General features: G+C 39.8%; 1 protein-coding gene across 5 annotated transcripts in view; it reads left to right on the plus strand.

Moving 5' to 3' along the window:
* PARD3 (par-3 family cell polarity regulator) overlaps positions 1 to 13301 on the plus strand; it is a 1150653-nt gene that overhangs the window by 167593 nt on the left and 969759 nt on the right. For all 5 annotated transcript variants that reach the window (XM_053713848.1, XM_053713850.1, XM_053713851.1 and 2 more), the window contains exon 2: positions 1821 to 1922. In XM_053713848.1, the coding sequence (XP_053569823.1) occupies positions 1821 to 1922 (102 nt within the window). The remainder of the gene's footprint in view (positions 1 to 1820; positions 1923 to 13301) is intronic.

Here is a 13301-nt window from a genome sequence, read left to right on the forward strand (position 1 = left end):
GTAAATAATAATAATAATTGGACATCAAATCCAACTCCTATTCCTGAAGTCCCTCTTTCATCCCCTTATTTTAATATCCGCTGACCCCCCTGTCTTCTGCTTTGGTTTGCTCCGGTGTGATGTCTCTTAAAGGGATGTTGTACTGAAACATCTCCCCCTGCTAATGTGTTTCCAGTTATCTGTTTTACCTGCTGGGTTGTATTAAATTGTTTGCAAATAACTCCTTTATTTTATTTTGTCATTTGAAAGAGCTGTCTGTGCCGTTTTTAAAACCACCACATATCCCAAAAATGACAGTTTTATGGACCTACTGCTGAAATGTGTTGACATTTTAAGAGCGTAATGCAAAGACTTACAACTACATTTCACTATCATTATTTATTGCATTATTTTGTCATAATATTGTTTAGGTCAGACGTGTTTTATATCGCTCATCTGTACGTCTTCTGTATTCTTTCCACTGAGAGTTCACTTACTATTAACTGCATACTTCTAAAGATACCTGTGCTAATTATATAACCAAACCATAGCAATGTGAGCTGATTTATTTTTAGATTTCTTGTGCAATGAAAAGGAAAATAAAGACAAACCGATATTAATTAAAGGCATTTTTTTCTGACTGTTACAAAATTCTAAATAAAAAAAGAACAAAATCTGATTATTTCTTTTAACTTTACTATACTAGACCAGTGGTTACAAAAAAGGAAACAAGATCTAATATGTTAGAGCAATTTTATTGTACTATTGCTTACATATAACTGTGTGTAACCCCTGAAAAGAGATTACATTAAATGGACAGTAAAGTCAGTTAAACTTTCTTGATGCAGATGCAGCACGCAATTCTAAACAACTTTCTAATTAACTTCTCATATCAAATTTTCTTTTTTTCTTTTTTGTATCCTTTGTTGAAATGTATAACTAGGTAGGCTCAGGCAGCAATGCACTGCTGGGAACTAGCTGAACACATATGGTGAGCCAATAACAAGAAGCATATACTAATTAGAAGCTAGCTCCCAGTAGTGCATTGCTGCTCCTTACAAAACCTAGCTATGACTTTTAACAAAGGATACCAAGAGAACAATGCAAATTAATAATAGTACGTTGGAGAGATGTTTAAAATAGCATGTTCTGTCTGAATAAGTTTTTGATTTTACTGTTCATTTTAAAGATGGCTCTGGAGCAGCAAAACACTACTGAAACCTAGCTGCACTCATCTGGTGAGCCAGTAACAAGAGACGCACATAATTTGTGTATCTACCAATCACCATCAAGCTTTCAATAGGGCACTGCTGCCCCTGAGCTTACCTAGGTATGCTTTTCAACAATAGATGCCAAGAAAACAAAGTCGATAAATAATAGGATAAATTGACACGCTCTGTGAAATTTTCAGTGTTATTTTTGCGCTTCTTGGCATTGAACTCGGTTTAAAGGTATTAAACACATAAAGTCCTACTCAGGAGACGCATTGATGAAGTTGTGTCGCTGCTGATTGATTCACTGATGTTTCCTTCACTGGATCAGCAAGCCTGTGCAGTTCCTGTACTTTATCTATGTGTGTAATCCATTTTCAGGGGGTGAAATACATACAATTCTATGGTACGTAGTGCACAATCTACATTTGCTTAATTATTAGAGCTTATAAGTTTTTCACTACACTGTCCCTTTTAATTGTAACATAAAATCTAATCCCTCTAGTATTTATTTTGTTGTATTAATATAATAGTTCTGGTATTTATATCTATGAAATAATATTGTGAGATACAGCCCTAGGCCTGAGTTACAGGATATAGTAAATCATCTGCATTTCTTTCTTTTCCTAGGACCCTGGTTACTGGATACAAGTTCATCGCTTGGAGCACGGGGACGGTGGAATATTGGATCTTGATGATATTCTCTGTGATGTGGCAGATGACAAAGACAGAGTAAGTGTAATTCATATCAAGGGCTCACCTTGTGGATTGTTCTGTTTGAATAGATGCTAATACATTTTATACTGTTTAAAGGGATTCATTAGAGCCTGCCATTTTTATGTTATGGTTACTAGGTGACAATCATGAGCAGCTGTTGCACTACCGGTCAATCACAGGTTGTGTTTTTAGCTCGGGAGCTAAAATGCTTGTAATTCCTGAGAGGGGCTTTATGTGTTTAACCCCTTTCCAAGGGTTAAACATGAAGTTACCTCAGGCCAGTAATACAAAAATAACTTGCTATAATGAATTAGTGTCTGGACGTTCCTTTAATACACATGTTCTTCTAGTGTATTCATCTGTAGGTTTGACTGCTGTAATATCCTGATGTCATGTGTTTGTGTGACCTGTAACCAGCTGGAACAATAGCTGCAGAAAAGTTGTGTGTGTGTTCCAGGTGAATGGCACATGTCGGGGTTTCAGCATGGGAATGTATGTTCTGGGGAGACCGACATGAATCACTCCCTGATCTTGTTTGTTTTTCTGTATCTGCTTCTATCGAACAAGGTGGAGCAGGTCCAGATCCCTATACCAGAAGATTACTACTCACTGTGCTACATCTAGAAAACACCTGGCTCAGACCATTCTATAGATTTACATGTCCTCAATGTTTTCTATTTGATATGTGGTTGTCCATAGCGCTGACCTGGACAGGGAACTTACATTCTGGCCGAAGTTCTACAAGAAAAGTCTGTCATGCTTTTGTCCTCTTAAAAGGGATATTTTACTCCAAAAATGTACACTGAATAAAGAGAAACATTAAAGGTACTTATAGTTTGTATATAATGGAGTTTAATGATTTTGTTTTTTGCATGACTTAAACTCCACACCAGGTCACCAATGAACTTAGCTGGTGATTGGTGGCTATACACGATTGGCTCACTGACTGCCTAGTGGTGCAGTGCTTCTCTGGAGCTGACTTTTAACTGTGTGTTTAACCTATTTGCAGGAGTCGCACATAATTATATGCAGACAGCAGTGCAGTTAAAAAAATACTCATACTTAAAGGGACACTGAACCCAAATTTTTTCTTCCGTGGTTCAGATAGAGCATGCAATTTTAAACAACTTTCTAATTTACTCCTATTATCAATTTTTCTTCGTTCTCTTGCTTTCTTTATTTAAAGGGACAGTCAAGTCCAAAAAAAACTTTAATGATTTAAATAGGGCATGTCATTTTAAACAACTTCCCAATTTACTTTTATCACCAATTTTGCTTTGTTCTCTTGGTATTCTTAGTTGAAAGCTAAACCTAGGAGGTTCATATGCTAATTTCTTAGACCTTGAAGACTGCCTCTAATCTGAATGCATTTTGACCACTAGAGGGCATTAGTTCATGAGTTTTGTATAGATAACATTGAGCACAAGCACGTGAAGTGACCTAGGAGTGAGCACTGATTGGCTAAAATGCAAGTCTGTCAAAAGAACTCAAATAAGGGGGCAGTCAGCAGAAGTTTAGATGCAAGGTAATTACAGAGGTAAAAAGTGTATTATTATAATGTTTTGGTTATAAAAAAAATGGGGAATGGGTAATAAAGGTATTATCTTAATTTTTAAACAACAAAAATTCTGGTGTTGACTGTCCCTTTTAAAAAGAAGGCATCTAAGCTATTTTTTGGGTTCAGAACCATGGAAAGCTCTTGTTTATTGGTAGGTGAATATACCCACTAATCAGCAAAAACAATACAGTGTGTTCACCAAAAATGAGCCGGCATCTAAACTTACATTCTTGCATTTCAAATAAAGATACCAAGAGAATGAAAATAATTTGATAATAGGAGTAAATTAGAAAGCTGCTTAAAATTGCATGCTCTATCTGAATCATGATAGAAAAAATTTGGGTTCAGTGTCAGTTTAAAGGGACAGTCTTTTATTGTTTTAAAAGATAGATAATCCCTTTATTACCCATTCCCCAGTTTTGCATAACCAACACAGTTATAATAATATACTTTTAACCTCTGTGATTATCTTGTATCTAAGCCTCTGCAAACTGCCCCTTTATTTCAGTTCTTTTGACAGACTTGCAGTCTAGCCAATCGGTGCCTGCTCCCAGATAACTTCACGTGCACGAGCAGTTATCTATATGAAATACGTGAACCAACACCCTCTAGTGGTGAAAAACTGTTAAAAGGCATTCTGAAAAGAGGTGGCCTTCAAGGTCTAAGAAATTAGCATATGAACCTCCTAGGTTAAGCTTTCAACTAAGAATACCAAGAGAACAAAGCAAAATTGGTGATACAAGTAAATTGGAAAATTATTTAAAATTACATGCTCTATCTAAATCATGAAAGTTTATTTTGGCCTAGACTGTCCCTTTAAGTCTCTTTAACCTTATCAAAATATAGATTTTATGGATAGTAAGTATTTAGTTAACCCTGGAAGTTTGTTTAGCAGGGTTGTTTTTTTGGTACAAAATACAATCCTGTTTTTATGACTTCTGTAAAATGTATGCCATTGTATATATGTATGTGTTTACATATTAATATATATTAGACGTAAACAAATGCGATTAGAAGGTAAGTCATCATTCTTATTGGTCAAGTAGACCGTTAAAGCATTGACAGTCAGCGGGTTTTAACTTTTTATTGTATTTTTCAAAACCAAAAATCTTATTAGTTCTACTGCAGCACAAATACATATCTGCAAGTGTTGCTTATAGGTTTCTCAGCTGCAAGGTGCTGCAGGTGATGTGTTTTTTAATTGATGACAATGTAATGTCATTACTGAGTGCTCTGAATGTGCAGGCAGCTTGTGCATTAAACCTCTCATTAGATTTCATTTGAATTAGTGTGAAATACAATCCCACAGTGCTTGTGAAACCTCATACATTCCACAGGAAGCAAATCAAGTGTGTGCACGCTCTCTACAACCAGCCCAGTAAGTGTGATCAGGAATCTTAGCATGACAACTGCTGCAGCTGAAACCTAAACATGCCATTGCCATACATTGTGCACAGCAGGTGGGACGCTCCTCTCACTAGCACGGCCAGCCGGCTGCCCTGGAAGCCTTTTCCAGGAGAGGCGTGATTGACATTAAATCCTTCCTCTACAGTTTAAAAGAACTCAAGGGTTTAGTACAAAGCTATGAACTTGTCCAGCAAAGTGACTTGCTATTGTGTGAGCTCTCTAGCACATTCGTGCCCAAATCGCTCTGCACAATAGAGACTCATCCAGGCAATTAAGCTTCCTGATAGACTTGAAATAAGCAGAGCACAAATCTTCCTTTATGTGGCATCTTGCAAGACTTGAAATGCTGGATTTGTAAGGCAACTCACAGCATGCAGTAATAGAGGCTTAAATAAGGGCATTTTACAATGAATATTCATAACATCCTACATGTCACTGTACAAGTGGAAATTACAGCCTTACTATGGTGGTGTTGAAGGATTTCTTGTATCCTGCGTTAAAATATGTAAATGAGGTTACCTGAGAAGTTTGCAGTTTTGTTGTTGCAAAGCACATATAGTGTGTTACTGGGCATTGTACTTAAAGGGATATGAAACACTTTGAATTTAATAAAAAAAATAAAAAAAAATTGCAGTTTACTTTCATTATTTATTTTACCCCCTTTTCCATTTTAAATTAATCATAACTCTGTAAATTGTGGGCTTTCCAATTCTGAGAAATGTAAATGCATGCAAGTCAAACCCGGTTTCATATATTTTGCTGGTAGGCCTTAATTAAGGGGAGGATGATGATGCAAAGCAATGAGATTTCTGCTTGAAAGTGACAATGGCTAGCTGTGTCTACACTAGTAACAAGTCCCCCCCCCCCCCATGCAGCATACATAATGTTTATTCTGGAAGCTTTCATATTTGATATATATTACAAAACTACAGGAATCTTGTAGTTACTAGTTGTTTTATGTGTCTTTAAACTTTAAGAAGAAAATAAGAATGTAAATTTTTTTTTCAAACAGTAAGAGTCAACAGCTTCATTCATTACTTTTGGGAAATACAGAACCTGGCCTCCAGGAGGAGGCAAAGGCTTAAATACCTCCCCCACTTCCCTCATCCCCCAGTCATTCTTTGCCTTTCGTCACAGGAGGTTGGCAGAGAAGTGTCAGAAGTTCGAGAGAGTCTCTTTTAGAGGGTAGTACTCTTCGCAATGGGACTGGAGTTTTAAATAATCCTATCAGCCTCTCAGTGAGAGCATGGATGAAAGCTAGAGTCCAGAGATGCAGGGAGACTCATATTAACAGCTCCTTGGTAATCAGCGTTGATGACTTTCGCTGCCTACCTTTATTCACTCAAGTCTGTCAGAAGCAAGGCTACTATCTGTCACACTTGAAGGGCCGTGTTCCTGTTCCACGGTGTAGATTCCTGTAAGATCGTTTCATTTTATTTCGATATGTGAATGTAATGTTAACGAAATAGGGTAGGGTCCCAGTGGGACTCCTTTTTTCTTAATAAGGAATCATAGGTTAATATCTCCTGAGGGGGTTATTGAACAGGGGGGACTTTAAACATGTTTGTTATATGGTTCCATCTGCTAATGTGTAGCAATACCTAGGCTCACAGCTTTTACGGAACATAACGGCCTTATCTTAATGACGTGATCTCTCAAGATTGCACGCCCTTTTTTTGACTGGCACGGTGCACCTCGTGACGGGTGCGGTTATGTTTGTTTCTCACTTCCGTGTGCGACAGAGAGAGTCTAGCTTGTGGGTTATAGGAGGTGGTGAGTGCCCCAGCTATTGGGGGTGTAAACAGAGTGCCAGTTATCATTTTTGTGATCCCAAGATTATGGAGGATTCTGATATTTTAGACACGGATGTCTCCGATACGGAGCATGCGTCTTGTGATGAATATGAAATGGCCTGGGTAATAAATGCCCATCAGTTATATTCAGATTGCCGCTTTTGAGTACTTTCTTCTCCCAAATCAGGGAGATTAGAGTGTGTTGAGCCATCCACCTCCGAGGTTTCCATGTCCCGTGAGGTGTATGCCCCAGAACCTTTCTTGGCTACTCAAGCAGGTGTCCCTATGGCCTTTACTCCTCCGGAGGGTGGCTTGTTTCCTCCAGAGGTTACTGCATGGTTCCGCATGGCCATTTCTATGGCACTGACTCATTTATATCTCCCAAGTGAAATATTTCTAAGATACTGTCCATGTTCTTTTAACCAGGGCCTGTCAGACGTGGGATCGCCTGATTCAGTTCGGCCTCCTGGGGAAGTGTTGGCCTCTGAGGCTTCAGGGGCCCCAACCTCAGGGTCAGGGTCTTTCGTTGATCCGATGAGGGATGATTTTGCCTTTGTGTTCTTTTAAGACACGTTTTGGCGATGTTAGAGAATCCCAGTCCTAGTGGGCTGAGGGATCCGAGGTCTTAGATGCTGGATGGGAAATTGGATGCAACATTTGGGGATGAAGCCAATCTCTAACGTCTCCGTTTTTATTTTTTATTTACGTTTCGTTTCCAATTCTGAGCTTGGGTGAATGGGGCCTCTGATCGGCTGGTCCTGTTGGCGTTCTCATTTACCTTAGGCGTTTACCCGATGGGTGCTGCTTTCCTTTTATTTTTGATCCAGATGCATGTGTTTATTTTGTTTTTCTTAAGCTCATGTCTGTTAGATTTCCGTTTTTGAAAATGTTTTTCTCTGGAACCGATCCTTGCAATTTTGTGGTCACGTGGGCACTTCCATGGAAGTTGGCGCAATTTTGAATAATAGAATTATGTTTTCTAGTTCATTTATTGATCCTTAGGTTCAAATTTTCTTGGACCTTGGACAGTTCCGGATTGTCCTTCTACCAGGCAGGTACTGGTCGGATGCTTTTCTGCTGTTACCTGGGTTCATGTTGGATTCTGAATGTCACTTGGCCTATTGATATGGACTCCGGGCTCGGATCCCATTTCGAAGTATGAGGCCTTGTGTGTAGATGCAACGCCTCTGAATGGAGGGTTGTGTGTGCTGATCTAAGGTGGGATTTTTCTGGCTACTAGCCTGGGGTACGAATCTGTCTCTTCAGATGTCGTCATGGTTCTCTCAGGTCCCTGGGGACTCAGAACCGTAGTTTGCATTACTTTGTGAGTTGGGAGATGTGAGTGAGCTATGTGGTCTAGTGTTCCGAGTGATAAACGATTTGCGTCTTCACGTGAGGTTCTTCCGGATGCTGACTCTTTAGCCTAATAAACATTTTCTTGCGGTGGCCGAGTCTCCTTCCTTCCCGCCTTGGGTGGGTCATCTGGTCTGGAAGCGCGGGCATGTCCTTCTATCCTTGGGGCTTAACTGTAAACAGCTGAGGTTGGTTACAGACGGTTGCCCTTCTGGGGTCAGGTAGTTGACCATTTATCCTTGATGCTCTTTTAGGGGCTTTGTGGAGGGTGCTTACGTCTAATTCTCTGGGATGGCGAGCAAGTTCCAGGGTTCACATTCACTTTCGGGTGCTGGGGGTGTCGGTTGTTACTTTGCCTGCGTGTGTTGCACGTGGTTACGCTTGTCTACTAGATTTTTCCTTGCGATCCAAGAGCACTGGTTGCCTAATTCTTAAACTGTTTAGGAGTTCTTTCAGACTCTCTTGGGTTTGAGGCTGTTGCTAGATTGCCAAGTCTACGGACTTTAGATGGTGCACTACTAATCATAAGAGGCAGCTTCGGTTCCTCAGGAAGTTAGATCTTTCGATTAATTCCATTTTTCGAAAACTCTGGCATAGGACCATGTCTCTCCCTGGATTGGGTGTGGACAGTTCGGTTTCACCTTAGGTGTTTGTGGTCCTGCATGCCTCTCTGAGGGGGGCAGGACTCTGTTTCTCATGGGAGATGCCTATCTGCCTGTGGCTTAGGTTCTAGATCTCTCTAACGGGTCCCTACTGGTCTTCTGGCACATTTGATGTTCATTGTAGACTCCAGGTGTCTTTCAACTGGGTTGGCGATATGGCCGAGGAATCTCACCTCTATGGTAGGGTGGTTTCCGTTGCCTTAATCCCCTTCTCTCCTCCTGGTTAGGAGTTACCTTAGTATCTGTGGCAACCTGTGGGTCCTTGTTTTTTTTTTTTTTCCCTCCTTGCATTTTCAGAACCCTGGAAAGGGAGATGTGGAGTAATTACTGGTTCCACCATTCCTGCAGCAGGAGGCTGGGGGTTTGAACCCCGATTGGGCTCCTGTTAAAAGTTGGATTCTGAAATTTAGATGCTGGGGGTCTGAGAACCTTCTTCCCTTGGGAAGTGTACCTCTTTATGGAAGACAGCAGTGTAGGGGGTCTCGTACACAAGCACAAAGTCTGTCCTGACTCACGGTAGCATGCCATTTGTAATAGCGGTTAGAGTTCTACTCGGGGGCTTTGCTCCTCGTACATCCATCCTTTTTCTTTCAGAGGTCTGGGACTCTTGTCTTCGGTCTTTGACTAGCCTTTGGGCTGGGACCATTACCCTGGAGGGAAGGTCGGGGATCGGTTAATCTATGCAGTGTTGACCGTTTTCTTCTAGAGTCTGTCCTCCCCTTCGGCTTGAGGACTTTTGATGTCTTTCTCTTTTCTCCCGGCGTCTGGTGCTGAGAGGGGATGCTCCTTAGAGCCCGGTATTCGGAGGGCTGCTGTTGAGTTTTTGGAAGGTTTGCAGTTTGAAACCAGCTACAGCTATTTGCACCTTTTGAATGTGTGCTAGCAGGCTTTAAAAAGCCTTTTGGTGGTTTGGGTTCCACGATGGCTGAGTCAGCTTTCTTACCTGGAAGCTGGTCATTGAGAGTTGTCTTGGAGAATATTTTTATAACTGCTGGGATAGTTATCCTATTTCTGCTTTCTATGCTTGCGTAGCCTGCAGGTTTCGATCTGATACGAGGCAACAGGGAACTCATGTTTTCTGGAGTACCTTTATGGTATGGTACTGTATCAGGGATATGAGGGTGTCAGTTGAGTCCTCTTGGGTCGTGTTTCCCTGAGAATGGATTCTTTTTTTTATCAGGTCCTTGTGTTTCTAGGGAGTTCGTCTCCCTGGGCGCTACTATTGAAAGACAACGGTGGGTTGTTTTAGGTTTGTTGAGCCATGTGGAATGATTCTTTGGATTTCTTGTGGGAATCTGTTCTCCCTTTTGGGGGCAGGTAGCAGTCCTTGTCTTTCGGCCGGATACTCTTCATGGGAGACGAGAGCCACGGGGCTGAATCCTCTGAGGCTGTTTGTGCTCAACGGACTCTGGGACTGAATGGTCTCTACCTCGGCTTTGCTGGTGGTGTAACTAATGTGCAGTTACCGGGGCTTTGGGTTTTTACCCGTGTAGTCTATATTTTTAGTGGGTGTCTGGTAATTTCAGGCTGTGGTACCTTTCGAAGGGGCCGCCTTTTGTACCCACCCGTTGTTTGCCTTACAGTGTCTTCTAGCTTGGGTATTGTTTTCACAAAAGTAATGAATGCAGCTGTGGACTTTATTATATATTTTTTTTTTGTAACATTGCTTTTTCAACTGGTAGAGAATAGATTTCTAATGTTGTTGTCCACAGTGGTTATAGAGAACTTGCACGCATTTGTAGGAAAACTTTCAGTCCTCTATAGGAGAAAACAAGTGATACATTTGTAACTAAGGGAATAAATGAGGCGTACTTTAGGAAATATTATTATAGTCAAACTTGCCCAATTTTAGGCACATATTTGAATGATAAATAGGGTAATTTGTTTAAGCACATATAGGAGACTAGCAATGATAAATATGGCCCTAAGTATTAAAAGGGGCATTTTACACAAATTGTAAGGTTACGTGATAGTGTACCTTTTTTTTATCAGAGAAGGATTTTGCATTAAATAATGCAGATTTCTATTTTGTCAAATGAGTGGTGTGTGTGTGTGTGTGGTCTCCCCCCCCCCCCCTTATTTTCACCGATTTCCCCCTACCCCAGAAGAAAATGACTCTCTGCTAACCAATCATAAACTAATACACATATAGCCCTGCAGAATCTGATGCTCTACAAATAACGGATATTTCATGCTGAAATACTTTATTATTATTGTTGTTGTCATTGCTATTATTTGCACATGTGCAGTTATAGAGGTTAGCCCTCTTCCCTTAAAGGGCCACTATAGTCGAAATAAAGTTTAATGATTCATATCGAGAATTACATTTTAAAAATACTTTCCAATTTACTTCCATTATCAATTTGTGCTCAATCTTTTTATATGCACCTTTTTTCAGGCTCCTACTGAGCATGTTCATGAGTTCACTGTGTATCTGAGACTGTAATTGGCTTATGGCTGTCAGATTAATATAATTTATTAAACAGATATATAAACAGACGTATTCAATTAAAATCACCATCTAATAACTAAATATACATTTATATATGCACCATATTCACACCAAAATGACCTTGTATGTTGTCCTATGCTATTGTAAAGAATGGTTTTCCTATGACTGGTGATGCAAACCTCATCAATTTTAAAGGGCCACTAAAATCAAAATGTAAAGTTTCATGATTCAGATAAGCATGCACATAAACCCAAAAACACTTCTACTTCCATTATAAAAATGTGCACAGTTTATTTTTATTTAAAATGCCTACTTTGTCTTCAGCTCTTACTGAGCATGTGCGAAAAGGGACAGTGTTTACATATATGCATTTTTTGATTGGCTGATGGGCTGCCAGATAATAGAGAAAACTAAAATTGGATTAACTTTGAAATATGCTAAAGATTTTTTTTTTACTCATTTAAAATTGTATGTTCTATTATCAAATTTGCTTCATTCTCTTGTTATCCTTTGCTGAAGAAGCAGCATTGCACTACTGGCAGATAGCTGAACACATCTAGTTAGGCAGTCAGCAGCTAGCTCCCACAAGAGCAGGATATGTGTGTATTCTTTTTCAACAAGGGAAACCAAGAGAACAAAGCACATTTGAAAATAGAGCATGTTATTTTAAGACACTTTTTTTTTTTTAAATTCACTTCTATCTGAATCATTCAGGTTTAACTCTGACTTTCCTATCCCTTTAACTCAGGCCACCCTGGGGAAAAGTTGAACTTGCAAATTGTTCCTATGTATTTTACAGCAAAAGAAATAATGAATGTATATTGCAACATTGTTGTACTTTTAAAGGTACAGTCGGCACCAAAATTATTGTTGTTTAAAAAGATCGATAACGCCTTTACTACCCATTCCCCAGCTTTGCACAATAAATATTAATATACTTTATTAGATTTAAACCTCTAAATTTCTGCCTTTTTCTAAGCCACTACAGACAGCCTCTTATCACATGCTTTTTTTATTTGCTTTTCACAACAGGAGACGGCTAGTTCTTGTGCTGCTATATAAGATAACATTTTGCTCACGCTCGTGGGTTGTAGATGACACTGCAGTAATTGGCTAAAATGTAAGTTAATAGATAAGTCATGTGATCAGGGGGCAGTCTGCAGAGGCTTATATACAAGGTAATCACAGAGGTAAAAAGTATTTTGGCTGTGCAAAACTGGAGAATGGGTAATAAGGGGATTATCTTTTAAAAAAATAAAAATATTGGAGTTGACTGTCCCTTTTAAATAATGAAACCTTTTGAGTTTAATGAAACTTTAATTCTGTAGCTTGCGGATATCCTTGTGTATAATGTGGTATATTGGGACCTAGCACAATAATCTACAGAGGAGGGAATAGTTTTCCTGGAAGACTTTTTACAATATTTATTTGGCTGCTAGGATTGATATATTTTGTACATATAATGCTGTTTGAATTAGGGGAATGGCTCCCCCTGTAGCGCTTCCCACTCTTGTCTCCTTTGATGTTGAATTCTATGTAGGATAACGGTCCCTGGTACATTCATGCTCCACCTCTAATGCCTGAGCATCCAAACCATGTGGCCTGCAGCTATGTGTGGCCTTCGTGTCTCTAGAGACATGGCGACAAATCACTTTGGCTGGTCACCAACTATGCAGTACTTGTTAGAATTTGTGTTGTGTCCAGATCGCCTGACAGCCGGTATATGTCTTGCTCTAGTTTGTACAAGCAGCATGATGCTTCACCGAGTAGGAAGAATTCAACATTTTTTTGTAGTTTTCCCTTTTAATGTATTTTTAAATGTGTTGAAGTATTTATTACTGCTGCTGCCAGACAGTGTCTTACAGGGAAATGGATTATGATTTATTAATGCTCCACCCTTTACCTTGGCCAATGCACTACCTATGATGGTTCATATAGTACCCCTGTGCTGTAGTTCAGTAGTGTTTTTTTTTGTTTTTGCAGCGGTGGCCTAGACATCCCATGATGCCTTTGGAGTCTTCCCCCATACCCTTAGTGCTTTTCTCCACATTAGAAAAGAAAAACACCTGCACAAACCCCACTGTCCCAAACAGTTTTTTTTTTCTGCACCAGTTAGGGATGTGTAGCAGGTTTGCCCTGGGAAGTCTGTATTGTTCATTCTTAACTCTG

Source organism: Bombina bombina, chromosome 5 (assembly GCF_027579735.1).
Source record: "Bombina bombina isolate aBomBom1 chromosome 5, aBomBom1.pri, whole genome shotgun sequence".
Classification (NCBI taxonomy): domain Eukaryota; kingdom Metazoa; phylum Chordata; class Amphibia; order Anura; family Bombinatoridae; genus Bombina; species Bombina bombina.